Source organism: Bombina bombina, chromosome 12, assembly GCF_027579735.1.
Source record: "Bombina bombina isolate aBomBom1 chromosome 12, aBomBom1.pri, whole genome shotgun sequence".
Lineage (NCBI taxonomy): Eukaryota > Metazoa > Chordata > Amphibia > Anura > Bombinatoridae > Bombina > Bombina bombina.
The window spans coordinates 154,381,524-154,403,390 of NC_069510.1; the positions used below are offsets into that span (position 1 = coordinate 154,381,524).

Consider the following 21,867-nt stretch of genomic DNA (forward strand, 5'->3'; position numbering starts at 1 on the left):
TGTACTTTGTTCTCTTTGCATCCTTTGTTGATAAGCAGGTAGGAAGGTGTAAGAGCGTGCACGTGACTGGAGAAATATATGGCAGCAATTTTATAACTATGTTATACATTTGCAAGGACAGTCGGTTGCAGCAATATCTCCTGTAATGTACTGCTCAAAAAAGATAAATGCTGCCTATCTAGATATCTCTTCAACAAAGAATACCATTAGAATGAAGTAAATTTGTTAATAGAAGTAAATTTAAAACTTTTTTATTCAAATTGTGTTCTCTATCGGGGTCATGAAAAAAGGGTTTCATGTCCTTCATTACCCTCATAATATATTATAAAAGTATGATTTTAGGGCTTCTGATTAAAAAAAAAAAAATGTGCAACAAGCAAGAACGACAATAGTGATTGCTGAAAGAAACTTTACAAACAAGAAGGACAATATCTTGTTTATGATGCTGTGATTGCTGCAAGAAATCACTTTACATACAAGGACAATATCTTGTTTATGATGCTGTGATTGCTGAAAGAAACTTTACAAGCAAGAAGGACAATATCTTGTTTATGATGCTGTGATTGCTGAAAGAAACTTTACAAGCAAGAAGGACAATATCTTGTTTATGATGCTGTGATTGCTGAAAGAAATCAGTTTACAAACAAGGACAATATCTTGTTTATGATGATGTGATTGCTGAAAGAAATCACTTTACAAGCAAGAAGGACAATATCTTGTTTATGATGCTGTGATTGCTGAAAGAAATCACTTTACAAACAAGGACAATATCTTGTTTATGGTGATGTGATTGCTGAAAGAAACTTTACAAGCAAGAAGGACAATATCTTGTTTATGATGCTGTGATTGCTGAAAGAAACTTTACAAGCAAGAAGGACAATATCTTGTTTATGATGCTGTGATTGCTGAAAGAAATCAGTTTACAAACAAGGACAATATCTTGTTTATGATGATGTGATTGCTGAAAGAAATCACTTTACAAGCAAGAAGGACAATATCTTGTTTATGATGCTGTGATTGCTGAAAGAAATCACTTTACAAGCAAGAAGGACAATATCTTGTTTATGATGATGTGATTGCTGAAAGAAACTTTACAAGCAAGAAGTACAATATCTTGTTTATGATGATGTGATTGCTGAAAGAAACTTTACAAGCAAGAAGGACAATATCTTGTTTATGATTATGTGATTGCTGAAAGAAACTTTACAAGCAAGAAGGACAATTTCTTGTTTATGATGCTGTGATTGCTGAAAGAAACTTTACAAGTAAGAAGGACAATATCTTGTTTATGATGCTGTGATTGCTGAAAGAAATCAGTTTACAAACAAGGACAATATCTTGTTTATGATGATGTGATTGCTGAAAGAAATCACTTTACAAGCAAGAAGGACAATATCTTGTTTATGATGCTGTGATTGCTGAAATAAATCAGTTTACAAACAAGGACAATATCTTGTTTATGATGATGTGATTGCTGAAAGAAATCACTTTACAAACAAGGACAATATCTTGTTTATGGTGATGTGATTGCTGAAAGAAACTTTACAAGCAAGAAGGACAATATCTTGTTTATGATGCTGTGATTGCTGAAAGAAACTTTACAAGCAAGAAGGACAATATCTTGTTTATGATGCTGTGATTGCTGAAAGAAATCAGTTTACAAACAAGGACAATATCTTGTTTATGATGATGTGATTGCTGAAAGAAATCACTTTACAAGCAAGAAGGACAATATCTTGTTTATGATGCTGTGATTGCTGAAAGAAATCACTTTACAAACAAGGACAATATCTTGTTTATGGTGATGTGATTGCTGAAAGAAATCACTTTACAAGCAAGAAGGACAATATCTTGTTTATGATGCTGTGATTGCTGAAAGAAATCACTTTACAAGCAAGAAGGACAATATCTTGTTTATGATGATGTGATTGCTGAAAGAAACTTTACAAGCAAGAAGTACAATATCTTGTTTATGATGATGTGATTGCTGAAAGAAACTTTACAAGCAAGAAGGACAATATCTTGTTTATGATTATGTGATTGCTGAAAGAAACTTTACAAGCAAGAAGGACAATTTCTTGTTTATGATGCTGTGATTGCTGAAAGAAACTTTACAAGCAAGAAGGACAATATCTTGTTTATGATGCTGTGATTGCTGAAAGAAATCAGTTTACAAACAAGGACAATATCTTGTTTATGATGATGTGATTGCTGAAAGAAATTACTTTACAAGCAAGAAGGACAATATCTTGTTTATGATGCTGTGATTGCTGAAATAAATCAGTTTACAAACAAGGACAATATCTTGTTTATGATTATGTGATTGCTAAAAGAAATCACTTTACAAGCAAGAAGGACAATATCTTGTTTATGATTATGTGATTGCTGAAAGAAATCACCAACAAGCAAAAAGGACAATATCTTGTTTATGATGATGTGATTGCTGAAAGAAACTTTACAAACAAGAAGGACAATATCTTGTTTATGATGCTGTGATTGCTGAAAGAAATCAGTTTACAAACAAGGACAATATCTTGTTTATGATGATGTGATTGCTGAAAGAAATCACTTTACAAGCAAGAAGGACAATATCTTGTTTATGATGATGTGATTGCTGAAATAAATCACCAACAAGCAAGAAGGAGAATATCTTATTTATGATGATCATTTTAAAACTTTAAAAAGTATTGTAACAATAACAAAAAAATGAAAGTATGAAATAAAATCAAACATTTTAAGAACACTAAGGGCTAAATTACAAGTTGAGCGCAAAATATCGCTTCAGCAAAAGTGATATTTGCCCTCAACTTAGTAATACCAGCGAACGCACATGTGCGCTGGTATTACAAGTGAGGTGAAATGCAAATGCGACCTCGTGTTCGCATTGCACGGAAGCATTGCGTTCATGAGAGCACGCTTCCCTAGGCTCCAATGGGAGCCTCATTCTAATGCTGTGAGACACCTCATGAGAACTAACGCAGTGAAGGGGGTAAGTAGTGCAGCGATGAGCAGCAAATATATATATATATATATATATATATATATATATATTTTATCTATATGGCACACATGAGCTAGCGCTGTCTAGCTGTAAAAAAATTCAAAATGTACTGAGATAAGAGGCGACCTTCAAGGAATTAGAAATTAGCATATGATCCTACCTAGGTTTATCTTTCAACTAAGAATATCAAAAGAACAAAGCAAATTTGATGATAAAAGTAAACTGGAAAGTTGTTTAAAATGACATGCCCTCAATGATGTGTTTGTATTATATTTACTCTGTTGGATTATAAATAAAGAATTAAAAAAAAAAAAAAAAAATGACATGCCCTATCTGAATCATGAAATTTTAATTTTGACTAGACTGTCCCTTTAATGAATCTAGCTCATATATTCATAGGTACATCCAAAATGGCGTCATTACCTATTTTCCGTGTTTATTGTCTATGTGTGAAATAACATGCCAGAATATCTTGCAATACTCGCAAATATGTTGAAAAGGCCAGTTTTACATTTAGCTATCAAACTCGATAAGAGAAAAATGTTGCTGAAAATCTATTTAAAAATATTGAGAAATTAGATCGTAATCACCTTGAACAGGAGTGCCCCAAGTTATGTATTGGGACTTTTTTGTAAACCAATAATGTGTTTTGGGGTCTGAAAAAAGTGACTGCAAATGTGCTCAAGTTCAAAAAGGTATGGGAGACCGAAAACATGCCAAAAATGATTGGTAGAATTGATCTTGATTGACCGCTTTGTGTTTAACTCATGCAAAAAGGTTAAACACATAGTCAAAATCAGCTTTAGATGAGCACTTCAGCTAAAGAGCTAAACATGGCTTGAGGTTGGTGGCTATGCCCATAGTCCTCTTATCATTTGGTCCTAGCCATACAGTAAACTTAAAAGTCCTGCAAATCCTACACAGTGACTGGTTGATCACTGCAAAAGCTCCCTTGTTTGTCCCTCGACTGCAAAACAATGCAAACATTTTGGTAAAATTAATGACAGGTTTAAATGCTTTTATTTTGTATGAAGATCATTTGCAATCCAGTGCTTCATTGCTGATATATACTACTCACAAAATATGTCCCCCCACCAAATGGTTTGAGCTAATGAGATTGATACTTACTGACAGTATGGTCCAGTGTAACTGGATAGGCACTTGCATGTGTAGCTATTCACTCCATCCACACACAAACCCCCATTCAGGCACCGATGATGCGTGCAATCGTCCACATTAGTTTCACAGTTTATCCCAGTGTATCCTGGGAAACAGTCACACTGATAATTGGCCTCTAAATCTGTACATGAGCCACTGATGCAGGGGTTGGGGTTGCAGTCGTCGATGTTTAATTGGCACAGGAGCCCTTCCCAGCCGTTCCTGCACTCACAACGGAAATCATTGAAATGATCAACACATTTTCCTCCATGAAGACAAGGGCTCATGCTACACACATCTGCTCCTCGGCATCCTAAGTCTAATGATCCAGAGCTGCTCCGAATAAACTGTTCTGGCTGTGGGTATGAGTGGTCTGTAAACGGAAGGTATATACCTCCAATGGCAACTCTTCCCAAACATCCAGTGTAATTAACAGCCAGGACAATGGAGATTTCTTCACCCAGAAAGTTCAGGTTCTTAGAACTTCCCTGTAAAGTCACAATAGGCAAATTATTCAGCTGGACAACCCATCGAGAAGATTCTTGTGTGGTCATTACCACTCGGTGCAGAAGTGCATTAGAAACCTTGGTTGTGCTTTTATATCTGATGCCTTCCACACTATTCCCACTATGTAATGCAATGACTAGAAATTCCTCTTCAACAGCTATGTGGATAGAGTCCCCATCTTTGGAGGCCTTTAGCAATAATGCATCTTGTTCTCTTGTTCTGAATTCCAAAGATATGGAAGTAATGTCTTGACTTGCGGATATATTGGGAGTAAAGGTTACTGAGCTGTTACCTAGGAAGGTTGCACTGGTCAGACCTAGAAGAGTAAAGAGAAAAAGAATGACATTATTTTCATACCCATCTTAATGGTCTAGCAGGATCTGAATGTTAAAGGAACAGTGTACTTTAAATTGGTTTATCCTTAATGCAGCGGTCGACAAATCTATTTAAAATGTAAGAGCCAGACAGAAGTACTTGTATATAGCTCTACGAAGAAAAACCAAAAATGTTAGGAGCCACTGGTAAAATTCTAGGAGCCAGTGGCTCCCTTGCTCCTGGGTTTGTCGAGCCCTGTCTTAATGTGTTTCCACTTACTGGTTTTACCAGCTGCAGAGTTTAAAATGTATTGGAAATAGTTCATTTAGGTATATATATATATTAAATAAAAAGGGCTGCTTCTGCTAAATGAATTCACAACAAATACAATGGCTAATCTTGTAGGAACAGAATGCCTCATCTTATTTGTTTAATCATTTGCACAAAATCATCCTTCTCTTATTTATTACGGTTTACTCAATGCATAATACTTAAAGCACATTTTAGTACCTTTCTGTCACAGCCCCCCATTGGGAGTATTATTTAATCAAATCCGTCTCGTTTACATTTGTTTTTGTTTTTTTTCAACCAGAACTTTGTTCTGAAATATTAAGCACAGATGCTTATACAATAGACAAAAAAACCTTTTTCAAATTAGAATATAAAGGTAAAGGAGTTATTTTTAAACAATTTAATACACTCCATGAGGTAAAATTAATAATTGGGATCACATTAAAAGAGGAGAGTACAATGTTTCTTTCCTAATTCTCACAGAGCATACAATTATAAACAACTTTACAAATTACTTCTATTTTCTCATTTGTTTCGTTCACTTGTTATTTTTAGTTGCAAAGAATACGTAGGTAGGCTCAGGAGCAACAAAGCACTACTGGGAGCTAGCAGCACTTTCATTCCTGATGGCAATGTGAGATGGTTTCAGTGTAATATATTAGCACAATAACAGGAGATTTATTTATTTTACACAATGGGGTCGATTTATGAAAGTGCGAGCGGACATGATACAATGTAGCATACGCTGTCAGCATTTATCATTGCACAAGCAGTTTTGTGAACTGCTTGTGCAATGCCACCCCCTGCAGATTTGCGGCCAATCGTCCGCTAGCAGGGCGTGTCAATCAGCCCGGCCGTATAGGATCAGGCGGATTGATGTTCACAGCCTCAGTGGCAGCGGACCAGTTATGGAGCAGCCGTCTTTAGACCGCTGCTTCATAACTGCTGTTTCCGACGAGCCTGAAGGCTTGTGCAGAAACAGGGGGATAATTCGGCCCCATAGTATTGTCTGTGTTACATAACAAAGAATAGGAATTTAAATTGATATCAAACTCAATATCTAATTAAACAATAAAATGTACAAATGTATTTATTTTACCTGATTTTATTTTGTATTTTAACCCTGAAAATTGTAGTTTTCCCCGTCCCCAGATAAACTGCAGTGCATTCTGCAGAATAAAAAATCATAAACCTTCTACATAAAGCACAGTGGTTGGTTGATACGTGCAGGAGCTCATCTCTATCTGTCGCTAATTGGCAAAAGCAGAGATAACTAAGATAAAAGAACATAAACCCCTTATAGGGACATTAAACACTTTGAGATAGTAATATAAAATGATAAATTGTATAAATAAATAAAAAACTTTGCAATATACTTTCATTATTTGTACCTTTTTCCTGTAATTCCATTCTGAAGTTGTGAGCTTTTCAGTTCCGTTGTTAGAAATGGAAGTGCAGAACACTGTTAAATCCAGCACAACCATTGGCTGCACACTCTAGTGACCTATTTATAACTGCCCCTAATTGGCCACAGCAGAGAAGGTAGCCTAAGTTACAACATGGCAGCTCCCATTGTTTTATAGAGACTAAAACTTTACACTTATTTTGTCACTAATTAAGCAGCTAATGAAACTCTAAAAAATAAATCTACATGTTATCCTCAGACTAATCTTTGTTTGAATAAATCATTCTATCTAGCATTTATTTAGTGTTTAATGTCCCTTTAATAACAGCCATGTACCCTGTACAGTGCATATCCTAAGTGGTTTCAGCCCTGTTATAGCATGGGTCTCAGTGGCGATACCGTGCTTTTCCTGGATATGTCAATCTGAGGTATTTGGAAATAGTGTGGACTTGCTGCTGTCCCATGCTATTTAATCTCTTAGTGGTTAAAGGGGTGTGTCCTGGGACTACAAACCAATCCACTCTTTGATAACAAAATGGCCTTTTAAAATGCCATGTTGTAACCTATGTTTCTTTCTCTGCTGAGGCCAAGCAGGGCAGGGTTAGTTATAAATAGGTAACTAGAGTGAGTAAAAACTGTATGGAATAAGTGCACTTTCACTTTTAGCTGGAATTAGAAATCCATAATTTACAGAGATAAATTACAGGAATAGAGGATACAATAAATAAGTAAATTGCATATTGTTTTTTTTACTACACATAAGGAAATGTCTTATTTCACAGTCTGAAGGTGGTCAATGTACCTTTAAAATATTTGTAAGATTGTCTCAAGAAAATATTTTTAACCCTAAATAAATTATATTATTTATTAATGTAGTTTAAAGGGACACAAAAGACTAAATTCCATTCCTTTAATCATGATTGGTGCCATTTTGCTACCTAGGTTACACTGCAGATATCTGAAGGAGAGTTACTGCACATGTGCAAACACATCAGCACTGGAATGAAGTGAAAGCTAGGTTTCAACATGGCAGCTCCCATGACTAGAGGGAGGCAAGGAATACGCTCAATACTATAACATTATACTTTGTGCAGTTCTTAAAGGGTGAATGATACAAGGTCTGTTAGTTTCTATAAGACTGAGCTCACCGCTCTTGTACACTTTCTTTATGAATCTCGGTGTAATGGTTACAAGTGAGCTTATGATCTTCATGCCCTGGACCCTGCAGATGTTATTGCCTATAGCCTGTTTTATTCCTCTGAGATAGGTATATTCAGGGATGGAGACTGTGCCCTAAATGAACCCCTTAATGACGGCTGACTTACTCTGTACATTAGGGATATGCAGCGCTTAAAGGGCTGTAAGAGCACGGTTCTCGCCAACAGCAGCAAGACAGCTCTATCTCTGCATGCCTCAGGCAGTGCTGCATGCAAAAATAGTCCCACGCTTGTAAAGGTATGGCAAGCACTTGAGACGGGCAATGTACAGGGTACATCACTTTTTTCCGCTTTGCTTATTCTCAGCTATGTCTCTTTTAAACCTAACAGATAAATAAAGGGGGTCAACCAAATGTGGACTTCTTGCCCATGTGCCTAGAGCAATGAAACTGAACCCCACTATCAAGAGCGAGAGAGGCTGAAACATATGTCTGGGGTTTGTAATTTTTCCTTGTTCAGAGATGAATTGCTTTGTATTTTGAGTCTGGAGCAGAATAATATACCTCAGGTAATTTCTCTTCCGTGAAAGGCATAGTATGACATAAAACAGGTTGAGATCTGTGCATATCCTAAAAGGGCTAATTAATTAAAAATAGTTTGCATAAAAAAATTGTTAAAAGAACAATAGATATAGATACAGCCATAGAAGGAAATGTGTGGGGGGAGTTATAGCTTTACAATTCAGAAACTAAAAAGAAAGGGTTAATGGCGAGGCACTGCAGTATAATGCAGCGGTCATCAGACAAAAGAGAACCTGCAGTCAGTATTTATCAAGCAGCGGTCATCAGACACAAGAGAACCTGCAGTCAGTATTTATCAAGCAGCGGTCATCAGACACAAGAGAACCTACAGTCAGTATTTATCAAGCAGCGGTCATCAGACACAAGAGAACCTGCAGTCAGTATTTATCAAGCAGCGGTCATCAGACACAAGAGAACCTGCAGTCAGTATTTATCAAGCAGCGGTCATCAGACACAAGAGAACCTTCAGTCAGTATTTATCAAGCAGCAGTCAGACACAAGAGAACCTGCAGTCAGTATTTATCAAGCAGTGGTCATCAGACACAAGAGAACCTGCAGTCAGTATTTATCAAGCCGCAGTCATCAGACACAAGAGAACCTGCAGTCAGTATTTATCAAGCAGCAATCATCAGACACAAAAGAACAAGCAGTCAGTATTTATCAAGCAGTGGTCATCAGACACAAGAGAACCTGCAGTCAGTATTTATCAAGCCGCAGTCATCAGACACAAGAGAACCTGCAGTCAGTATTTATCAAGCAGCAATCATCAGACACAAAAGAACCTGCAGTCAGTATTTATCAAGCAGCGATCATCAGACACAAGAGAACCTGCAGTCAATATTTATCAAGCAGCGGTCATCAGACACAAGAGAACCTGCAGTCAGTATTTATCAAGCAGCGGTCATCAGACACAAGAGAACCTGCAGTCAGTATTTATCAAGCAGTGGTCCTCAGACACAAGAGAACCTGCAGTCAGTATTTATCAAGCAGCCGTCAGACACAAGAGAACCTGCAGTCAGTATTTATCAAGCAGCGGTCATCAGACACAAGAGAACCTGCAGTCAGTATTTATCAAGCAGTGGTCATCAGACACAAGAGAACCTGCAGTCAGTATTTATCAGGCAGTGGTCATCAGACACAAGAGAACCTGCAGTCAGTATTTATCAAGCAGACTCATCAGACACAAGAGAACCTGCAGTCAGGACTTATCAAGCAGCGGTCATCAGACACAAGAGAACCTGCAGTCAGTATTTATCAGGCAGCGGTCATCAGACACAAGAGAACCTGCAGTCAGTATTTATCAAGCAGCGGTCATCAGACACAAGAGAACCTGCAGTCAGTATTTATCAAGCAGCGATAATCAGACACAAGAGAACCTGCAGTCAGTATTTATCAAGCAGCGGTCATCAGACACAAGAGAACCTGCAGTCAGTATTTATCAAGCAGCGGTCATCAGACACAAGAGAACCTGCAGTCAGTATTTATCAAACAGCAGTCATCAGACACAAGAGAAAATGCAGTCAGTATTTATCAAGCAGATTTATCAGACACAAGAGAACCTGCAGTCAGTATTTATCAAGCAGCGGTCATCAGATACAAGAGAACCTGCAGTCAGTATTTATCAAGCAGCGGTCATCAGACACAAGAGAACCTGCAGTCAGTATTTATCAAGCAGCAGTCATCAGACACAAGAGAACCTGCAGTCAGTATTTATCAAGCAGTGGTCATCAGACCCAAGAGAACCTACAGTCAGTATTTATCAAGCAGCGGTCATCAGATACAAGAGAACCTGCAGTCAGTATTTATCAAGCAGACTCATCAGACACAAGAGAACCTGCAGTCAGTATTTATCAAACAGCAGTCATCAGACACAAGAGAACCTGCAGTCAGTATTTATCAAGCAGTGGTCATCAGACCCAAGAGAACCTACAGTCAGTATTTATCAAGCAGCGGTCATCAGACACAAGAGAACCTGCAGTCAGTATTTATCAAGCAGCGGTCATCAGACACAAGAGAACCTGCAGTCAGTATTTATCAAGCAGACTCATCAGACACAAGAGAACCTGCAGTCAGTATTTATCTAGCAGTGGTCATCAGACACAAGAGAACATGCAGTCAGTATTTATCAAGCAGCGGTCATCAGACACAAGAGAACCCGCAGTCAGTATTTATCAAGCAGTGGTCATCAGACACAAGAGAACCTGCAGTCAGTATTTATCAAGCAGCGATCATCAGACACAAGAGAACCTGCAGTCAGTATTTATCAAGCAGCGGTCATCAGATACAAGAGAATCTGCAGTCAGTGTTTATCAAGCAGCGGTAATCAGACACAAGAGAACCTGCAGTCAGCATTTATCATGCAGCGGTCATCAGACACAAGAGAACCTGTAGTCAGTATTTATCAAGCAGTCATCAGACACAAGAGAACCTGCAGTCAGTATTTATCAAGCAGCGGTCATCAGACACAAGAGAACCTGCAGTCAGTATTTATCAAGCAGCGGTCATCAGACACAAGAGAACCTGCAGTCAGTATTTATCAAGCAGCGGTCATCAGACACAAGAGAACCTGCAGTCAGTATTTATCAAGCAGCGGTCATCAGACACAAGAGAACCTGCAGTCAGTATTTATCAAGCAGTGGTCATCAGGCACAAGAGAACCTGCAGTCAGTATTTATCAAGCAGCGGTCATCAGGCACAAGAGAACCTGCAGTCAGTATTTATCAAGCAGCGGTCATCAGGCACAAGAGAACCTGCAGTCAGTATTTATCAAGCAGCAATCATCAGACACAAAAGAACCTGCAGTCAGTGTTTATCAAGCAGCGGTCATCAGACACAAGAGAACCTGCAGTCAGTGTTTATCAAGCAGCGGTCATCAGACACAAGAGAACCTGCAGTCAGTATTTATCAAGCAGCGATCATCAGACACAAAAGAACCTGCAGTCAGTATTTATCAAGCAGTGGTCATCAGACACAAGAGAACCTGCAGTCAGTATTTATCAAGCAGCGGTCATCAGATACAAGAGAACCTGCAGTCAGTATTTATAAAGCAGCGATCATCAGACACAAGAGAACCTGCAGTCAGTATTTATAAAGCAGCGATCATCAGACACAAGAGAACCTGCAGTCAGTATTTATCAAGCAGTGGTCATCAGACACAAGAGAACCTGCAGTCAGTATTTAGCAAGCAGCGGTCATCAGACACAAGAGAACCTGCAGTCAGTATTTATCAAGCAGCAGTCATCAGACACAAGAGAACCTGCAGTCAGTATTTATCAAGCAGTGGTCATCAGACACAAGAGAACCTGCAGTCAGTATTTATCAAGCCGCAATCAACAGACACAAGAGAAAATGCAGTCAGTATTTATCAAGCAGCGGTCATCAGACACAAGAGAACCTGCAGTCAGTATTTATCAAGCAGCAATCATCAGACACAAAAGAACCTGCAGTCAGTATTTATCAAGCAGCGATCATCAGACACAAGAGAACCTGCAGTCAATATTTATCAAGCAGTGCTCATCAGACACAAGAGAACCTGCAGTCAGTATTTATCAAGCAGTGGTCATCAGACACAAGAGAACCTGCAGTCAGTATTTATCAAGCAGCCGTCAGACACAAGAGAACCTGCAGTCAGTATTTATCAAGCAGCTGTCATCAGACACAAGGAACCTGCAGTCAGTATTTATCAAGCAGCGGTCATCAGACACAAGAGAACCTGCAGTCAGTATTTATCAAGCAGCGGTCATCAGACACAAGAGAACCTGCAGTCAGTATTTATCAAGCAGTGGTCATCAGACACAAGAGAACCTGCAGTCAGTATTTATCAGGCAGTGGTCATCAGACACAAGAGAACCTGCAGTCAGTATTTATCAAGCAGACTCATCAGACACAAGAGAACCTGCAGTCAGTATTTATCAGGCAGCGGTCATCAGACACAAGAGAACCTGCAGTCAGTATTTATAAAGCAGCGGTCATCAGACACAAGAGAACCTGCAGTCAGTATTTATCAGGCAGCAGTCAGACACAAGAGAACCTGCAGTCAGTATTTATCAAGCAGCGGTCATCAGACACAAGAGAACCTGCAGTCAGTATTTATCAAGCAGCGGTCATCAGACACAAGAGAACCTGCAGTCAGTATTTATCAAGCAGCGGTCATCAGACACAAGAGAACCTGCAGTCAGTATTTATCAAGCAGCGCTCAATAGACACAAGAGAACCTGCCGTCAGTATTTATCAAGCAGCAGTCATCAGACACAAGAGAACCTGCAGTCAGTATTTATCAAGCAGTGGTCATCAGACACAAGAGAACCTGCAGTCAGTATTTATCAAGCAGCAGTCATCAGACACAAGAGAACCTGCAGTCAGTATTTATCAAGCAGTGGTCATCAGACACAAGAGAACCTGCAGTCAGTATTTATCAAGCAGTGGTCATCAGACACAAGAGAACCTGCAGTCAGTATTTATCAGGCAGCAGTCAGACACAAGAGAACCTGCAGTCAGTATTTATCAAGCAGCAGTCATCAGACACAAGAGAACCTGCAGTCAGTATTTATCAAGCAGCGGTCATCAGACACAAGAGAACCTGCAGTCAGTGTTTATCAAACAGCGGTCATCAGACACAAGAGAACCTGCAGTCAGTATTTATCAAGCAGCGGTCATCAGACACAAGAGAACCTGCAGTCAGTATTTATCAAGCAGTGCTCATCAGACACAAGAGAACCTGCAGTCAGTATTTATCAAGCAGCGGTCATCAGACACAAGAGAACCTGCAGTCAGTATTTATCAAGCAGCGGTCATCAGACACAAGAGAACCTGCAGTCAGTATTTATCAAGCCGCAGTCATCAGACACAAGAGAACCTGCAGTCAGTATTTATCAAGCAGCGGTCATCAGACACAAGAGAACCTGCAGTCAGTATTTATCAAGCAGCGGTCATCAGACACAAGAGAACCTACAGTCAGTATTTATCAAGCAGCGGTCATCAGACACAAGAGAACCTGCAGTCAGTATTCATCAAGCAGCGGTCATCAGACACAAGAGAACCTGCAGTCAGTATTTATCAAGCAGCGGTCATCAGACACAAGAGAACCTGCAGTCAGTATTTATCAAGCCGCAGTCATCAGACACAAGAGAACCTGCAGTCAGTATTTATCAAGCAGCGGTCATCAGACACAAGAGAACCTGCAGTCAGTATTTATCAAGCAGCGGTCATCAGACACAAGAGAACCTGCAGTCAGTATTTATCAAGCAGCGGTCATCAGACACAAGAGAACCTGCAGTCAGTATTTATGAAGCAGCAGTCATCAGACACAAGAGAACCTGCAGTCAGCATTTATCAAGCAGCGGTCATAAGACACACGAGAACCTGCAGTCAGTATTTATCAAGCAGCGGTCATTAGACACAAGAGAACCTGCAGTCAGTATTTATCAAGCAGCGGTCATCAGACACAAGAGAACCTGCAGTCAGTATTTATCAAGCAGCGGTCATCAGACACAAGAGAACCTGCAGTCAGTATTTATCAAGCAGCGGTCATCAGACACAAGAGAACCTGCAGTCAGTATTTATCAAGCAGTGGTCAGACACAAGAGAACCTGCAGTCAGTATTTATCAAGCAGCGGTCATCAGACACAAGAGAACCTGCAGTCAGTATTTATCAAGCAGCGGCTATCAGACACAAGAGAACCTGCAGTCAGTATTTATCAAGCAGCGGTCATCAGACACAAGAGAACCTGCAGTAAGTATTTATCAAGCAGCGGTCATCAGACACAAGAGAACCTGCAGTAAGTATTTATCAAGCAGCGGTCATCAGACACAAGAGAACCTGCAGTCAGTATTTATCAAACAGCAGTCATCAGACACAAGAGAAAATGCAGTCAGTGTTTATCAAGCAGATTTATCAGACACAAGAGAACCTGCAGTCAGTATTTATCAAGCAGCGGTCATCAGACACAAGAGAACCTGCAGTCAGTATTTATCAAGCAGCAGTCATCAGACACAAGAGAACCTGCAGTCAGTATTTATCAAGCAGACTCATCAGACACAAGAGAACCTACAGTCAGTATTTATCAAGCAGCGGTCATCAGATACAAGAGAACCTGCAGTCAGTATTTATCAAGCAGACTCATCAGACACAAGAGAACCTGCAGTCAGTATTTATCAAACAGCAGTCATCAGACACAAGAGAAAATGCAGTCAGTGTTTATCAAGCAGATTTATCAGACACAAGAGAACCTGCAGTCAGTATTTATCAAGCAGAGGTCATCAGATACAAGAGAACCTGCAGTCAGTATTTATCAAGCAGCGGTCATCAGACACAAGAGAACCTGCAGTCAGTATTTATCAAGCAGCAGTCATCAGACACAAGAGAACCTGCAGTCAGTATTTATCAAGCAGACTCATCAGACACAAGAGAACCTGCAGTCAGTATTTATCAAGCAGCGGTCATCAGATACAAGAGAACCTGCAGTCAGTATTTATCAAGCAGACTCATCAGACACAAGAGAACCTGCAGTCAGTATTTATCAAACAGCAGTCATCAGACACAAGAGAACCTACAGTCAGTATTTATCAAGCAGCGGTCATCAGACACAAGAGAACCTGCAGTCAGTATTTATCAAGCAGCGGTCATCAGACACAAGAGAACCTGCAGTCAGTATTTATCAAGCAGACTCATCAGACATAAGAGAACCTGCAGTCAGTATTTATCAAGCAGCGATCATCAGACACAAGAGAACCTGCAGTCAGTGTTTATCAAGCAGCGGTAATCAGACACAAGAGAACCTGCAGTCAGCATTTATCATGCAGCGGTCATCAGACACAAGAGAACCTGTAGTCAGTATTTATCAAGCAGTCATCAGACACAAGAGAACATGCAGTAAGTATTTATCAAGCAGCGGTCAGACACAAGAGAACCTGCAGTAAGTATTTATCAAGCAGTGGTCATCAGACACAAGAGAACCTACAGTCAGTATTTATCAAGCAGACTCATCAGACACAAGAGAACCTGCAGTCAGTATTTATCAAGCAGCGGTCATCAGACACAAGAGAACCTACAGTCAGTATTTATCAAGCAGCGGTCATCAGACACAAGAGAACCTGCAGTCAGTATTTATCAAACAGCAGTCATCAGACACAAGAGAACCTGCAGTCAGTATTTATCAAGCAGCGGTCATCAGACACAAGAGAACCTGCAGTCAGTGTTTATCAAGTAGATTTATCAGACATAAGAGAACCTGCAGTCAGTATTTATCAAGCAGCTGTAATCAGACACAAGAGAACCTGCAGTCAGTATTTATCAAGCAGCTGTAATCAGACACAAGAGAACCTGCAGTCAGTATTTATCAAGCAGCAGTCATCAGACACAAGAGAACCTGCAGTCAGTATTTATCAAGCAGTGGTCATCAGACACAAGAGAACCTGCAGTCAGTATTTATCAAGCAGCAGTCATCAGACACAAGAGAACCTGCAGTCAGTATTTATCAAGCAGCGGTCATCAGACACAAGAGAACCTGCAGTCAGTATTTATCAAGCAGCGGTCATCAGACACAAGAGAACCTGCAGTCAGTATTTATCAAGCCGCAGTCATCAGAGACAAGAGAACCTGCAGTCAGTATTTATCAAGCAGCGGTCATCAGACACAAGAGAACCTGCAGTCAGTATTTATCAAGCAGCGGTCATCAGACACAAGAGAACCTGCAGTCAGTATTTATCAAGCAGTGGTCATCAGACACAAGAGATCCTGCAGTCAGTATTTATCAAGCAGCAGTCAGACACAAGAGAACATGCAGTCAGGACTTATCAAGCAGCGGTCATCAGACACAAGAGAACCTTCAGTCAGTATTTATCAAACAGCAGTCATCAGACACAAGAGAACCTGCAGTCAGTGTTTATCAAGCAGCGGTCATCAGACACAAGAGAACCTGCAGTCAGTGTTTATCAAGTAGATTTATCAGACATAAGAGAACCTACAGTCAGTATTTATCAAGCAGCTGTAATCAGACACAAGAGAACCTGCAGTCAGTATTTATCAAGCAGCTGTAATCAGACACAAGAGAACCTGCAGTCAGTATTTATCAAGCAGACTCATCAGACACAAGAGAACCTGCAGTCAGTATTTAACAAGCAGACTCATCAGACACAAGAGAACCTGCAGTCAGTATTTATCAAGCCGCAGTCATCAGAGACAAGAGAACCTGCAGTCAGTATTTATCAAGCAGCGGTCATCAGACACAAGAGAACCTGCAGTCAGTATTTATCAAGCAGCGGTCATCAGACACAAGAGAACCTGCAGTCAGTATTTATCAAGCAGCAGTCATCAGACACAAGAGAACCTGCAGTCAGTATTTATCAAGCAGACTCATCAGACACAAGAGAACCTACAGTCAGTATTTATCAAGCAGCGGTCATCAGATACAAGAGAACCTGCAGTCAGTATTTATCAAGCAGACTCATCAGACACAAGAGAACCTGCAGTCAGTATTTATCAAACAGCAGTCATCAGACACAAGAGAAAATGCAGTCAGTGTTTATCAAGCAGATTTATCAGACACAAGAGAACCTGCAGTCAGTATTTATCAAGCAGAGGTCATCAGATACAAGAGAACCTGCAGTCAGTATTTATCAAGCAGCGGTCATCAGACACAAGAGAACCTGCAGTCAGTATTTATCAAGCAGCAGTCATCAGACACAAGAGAACCTGCAGTCAGTATTTATCAAGCAGACTCATCAGACACAAGAGAACCTACAGTCAGTATTTATCAAGCAGCGGTCATCAGATACAAGAGAACCTGCAGTCAGTATTTATCAAGCAGACTCATCAGACACAAGAGAACCTGCAGTCAGTATTTATCAAACAGCAGTCATCAGACACAAGAGAACCTACAGTCAGTATTTATCAAGCGGCGTTCATCAGACACAAGAGAACCTGCAGTCAGTATTTATCAAGCAGCGGTCATCAGACACAAGAGAACCTGCAGTCAGTATTTATCAAGCAGCAGTCATCAGACACAAGAGAACCTGCAGTCAGTATTTATCAAGCAGCGATCATCAGACACAAGAGAACCTGCAGTCAGTGTTTATCAAGCAGCGGTAATCAGACACAAGAGAACCTGCAGTCAGTATTTATCAAGCAGCGGTCATCAGACACAAGAGAACCTGTAGTCAGTATTTATCAAGCAGTCATCAGACACAAGAGAACATGCAGTAAGTATTTATCAAGCAGCGGTCAGACACAAGAGAACCTGCAGTAAGTATTTATCAAGCAGTGGTCATCAGACACAAGAGAACCTACAGTCAGTATTTATCAAGCGGCGTTCATCAGACACAAGAGAACCTGCAGTCAGTATTTATCAAGCAGCGGTCATCAAACACAAGAGAACCTACAGTCAGTATTTATCAAGCGGCGTTCATCAGACACAAGAGAACCTGCAGTCAGTATTTATCAAACAGCAGTCATCAGACACAAGACAACCTGCAGTCAGTATTTATCAAGCAGCGGTCATCAGACACAAGAGAACCTGCAGTCAGTGTTTATCAAGTAGATTTATCAGACATAAGAGAACCTGCAGTCAGTATTTATCAAGCAGCTGTAATCAGACACAAGAGAACCTGCAGTCAGTATTTATCAAGCAGCTGTAATCAGACACAAGAGAACCTGCAGTCAGTATTTATCAAGCAGCAGTCATCAGACACAAGAGAACCTGCAGTCAGTATTTATCAAGCAGTGGTCATCAGACACAAGAGAACCTGCAGTCAGTATTTATCAAGCAGCAGTCATCAGACACAAGAGAACCTGCAGTCAGTATTTATCAAGCAGCGGTCATCAGACACAAGAGAACCTGCAGTCAGTATTTATCAAGCAGTGGTCATCAGACACAAGAGAACCTGCAGTCAGTATTTATCAAGCCGCAGTCATCAGAGACAAGAGAACCTGCAGTCAGTATTTATCAAGCAGCGGTCATCAGACACAAGAGAACCTACAGTCAGTATTTATCAAGCAGCGGTCATCAGACACAAGAGAACCTGCAGTCAGTATTTATCAAGCAGTGGTCATCAGACACAAGAGATCCTGCAGTCAGTATTTATCAAGCAGCAGTCAGACACAAGAGAACATGCAGTCAGGACTTATCAAGCAGCGGTCATCAGACACAAGAGAACCTTCAGTCAGTATTTATCAAACAGCAGTCATCAGACACAAGAGAACCTGCAGTCAGTGTTTATCAAGCAGCGGTCATCAGACACAAGAGAACCTGCAGTCAGTGTTTATCAAGTAGATTTATCAGACATAAGAGAACCTACAGTCAGTATTTATCAAGCAGCTGTAATCAGACACAAGAGAACCTGCAGTCAGTATTTATCAAGCAGCTGTAATCAGACACAAGAGAACCTGCAGTCAGTATTTATCAAGCAGACTCATCAGACACAAGAGAACCTGCAGTCAGTATTTAACAAGCAGACTCATCAGACACAAGAGAACCTGCAGTCAGTATTTATCAAGCCGCAGTCATCAGAGACAAGAGAACCTGCAGTCAGTATTTATCAAGCAGCGGTCATCAGATACAAGAGAACCTGCAGTCAGTATTTATCAAGCAGCGGTCATCAGACACAAGAGAACCTGCAGTCAGTATTTATCAAGCAGCAGTCATCAGACACAAGAGAACCTGCAGTCAGTATTTATCAAGCAGACTCATCAGACACAAGAGAACCTACAGTCAGTATTTATCAAGCAGCGGTCATCAGATACAAGAGAACCTGCAGTCAGTATTTATCAAGCAGACTCATCAGACACAAGAGAACCTGCAGTCAGTATTTATCAAACAGCAGTCATCAGACACAAGAGAAAATGCAGTCAGTGTTTATCAAGCAGATTTATCAGACACAAGAGAACCTGCAGTCAGTATTTATCAAGCAGAGGTCATCAGATACAAGAGAACCTGCAGTCAGTATTTATCAAGCAGCGGTCATCAGACACAAGAGAACCTGCAGTCAGTATTTATCAAGCAGCAGTCATCAGACACAAGAGAACCTGCAGTCAGTATTTATCAAGCAGACTCATCAGACACAAGAGAACCTACAGTCAGTATTTATCAAGCAGAGGTCATCAGATACAAGAGAACCTGCAGTCAGTATTTATCAAGCAGATTTATCAGACACAAGAGAACCTGCAGTCAGTATTTATCAAACAGCAGTCATCAGACACAAGAGAACCTACAGTCAGTATTTATCAAGCAGCGGTCATCAGACACAAGAGAACCTGCAGTCAGTATTTATCAAGCAGCGGTCATCAGACACAAGAGAACCTGCAGTCAGTATTTATCAAGCAGACTCATCAGACATAAGAGAACCTGCAGTCAGTATTTATCAAGCAGCGATCATCAGACACAAGAGAACCTGCAGTCAGTGTTTATCAAGCAGCGGTAATCAGACACAAGAGAACCTGCAGTCAGCATTTATCATGCAGCGGTCATCAGACACAAGAGAACCTGTAGTCAGTATTTATCAAGCAGTCATCAGACACAAGAGAACATGCAGTAAGTATTTATCAAGCAGCGGTCAGACACAAGAGAACCTGCAGTAAGTATTTATCAAGCAGTGGTCATCAGACACAAGAGAACCTACAGTCAGTATTTATCAAGCAGACTCATCAGACACAAGAGAACCTGCAGTCAGTATTTATCAAGCAGCGGTCATCAGATACAAGAGAACCTACAGTCAGTATTTATCAAGCAGCGGTCATCAGACACAAGAGAACCTGCAGTCAGTATTTATCAAACAGCAGTCATCAGACACAAGAGAACCTGCAGTCAGTGTTTATCAAGCAGCGGTCATCAGACACAAGAGAACCTGCAGTCAGTGTTTATCAAGTAGATTTATCAGACATAAGAGAACCTGCAGTCAGTATTTATCAAGCAGCGGTCATCAGACACAAGAGAACCTGCAGTCAGTATTTATCAAGCAGCTGTAATCAGACACAAGAGAACCTGCAGTCAGTATTTATCAAGCAGCAGTCATCAGACACAAGAGAACCTGCAGTCAGTATTTATCAAGCAGTGGTCATCAGACACAAGAGAACCTGCAGTCAGTATTTATCAAGCAGCAGTCATCAGACACAAGAGAACCTGCAGTCAGTATTTATCAAGCAGCGGTCATCAGACACAAGAGAACCTGCAGTCAGTATTTATCAAGCAGTGGTCATCAGACACAAGAGAACCTGCAGTCAGTATTTATCAAGCCGCAGTCATCAGAGACAAGAGAACCTGCAGTCAGTATTTATCAAGCAGCGGTCATCAGACACAAGAGAACCTACAGTCAGTATTTATCAAGCAGCGGTCATCAGACACAAGAGAACCTGCAGTCAGTATTTATCAAGCAGTGGTCATCAGACACAAGAGATCCTGCAGTCAGTATTTATCAAGCAGCAGTCAGACACAAGAGAACATGCAGTCAGGACTTATCAAGCAGCGGTCATCAGACACAAGAGAACCTTCAGTCAGTATTTATCAAACAGCAGTCATCAGACACAAGAGAACCTGCAGTCAGTGTTTATCAAGCAGCGGTCATCAGACACAAGAGAACCTGCAGTCAGTGTTTATCAAGTAGATTTATCAGACATAAGAGAACCTACAGTCAGTATTTATCAAGCAGCTGTAATCAGACACAAGAGAACCTGCAGTCAGTATTTATCAAGCAGCTGTAATCAGACACAAGAGAACCTGCAGTCAGTATTTATCAAGCAGACTCATCAGACACAAGAGAACCTGCAGTCAGTATTTAACAAGCAGACTCATCAGACACAAGAGAACCTGCAGTCAGTATTTATCAAGCCGCAGTCATCAGAGACAAGAGAACCTGCAGTCAGTATTTATCAAGCAGCGGTCATCAGACACAAGAGAACCTACAGTCAGTATTTATCAAGCAGCGGTCATCAGACACAAGAGAACCTGCAGTCAGTATTTATCAAGCAGCGGTCATCAGATACAAGAGATCCTGCAGTCAGTATTTATCAAGCAGTGGTCATCAGACACAAGAGATCCTGCAGTCAGTATTTATCAAGCAGCAGTCAGACACAAGAGAACCTGCAGTCAGGACTTATCAAGCAGCGGTCATCAGACACAAGAGAACCTGCAGTCAGTATTTATCAAGCAGCGGTCATCAGACACAAGAGAACCTGCAGTCAGTATTTATCAAGCAGCGGTCATCAGACACAAGAGAACCTGCAGTCAGTATTTATCAAACAGCGGTCATCAGACACAAGAGAACCTGCAGTCAGTATTTATCAGGCAGTGGTCATCAGACACAAGAGAACCTGCAGTCAGTGTTTATCAAGCAGCGGTCATCAGACACAAGAGAACCTGCAGTCAGTGTTTATCAAGCAGTGCTCATCAGACACAAGAGAACCTGCAGTCAGTATTTATCAAACAGCAGTCACCAGACATAAGAGAACCTACAGTCAGTATT

General features: G+C 40.5%; 1 protein-coding gene across 1 annotated transcript in view; it reads right to left on the reverse strand.

The window, feature by feature from the left end:
• The window catches only part of CRB2 (crumbs cell polarity complex component 2), a 275,022-nt gene that overhangs the window by 80,206 nt on the left and 172,949 nt on the right, over positions 1–21,867 (reverse strand). The window contains exon 10 of the mRNA XM_053695489.1: positions 4,130–4,982. Coding sequence (XP_053551464.1) covers positions 4,130–4,982 — 853 coding nt within the window. The remainder of the gene's footprint in view (positions 1–4,129; positions 4,983–21,867) is intronic.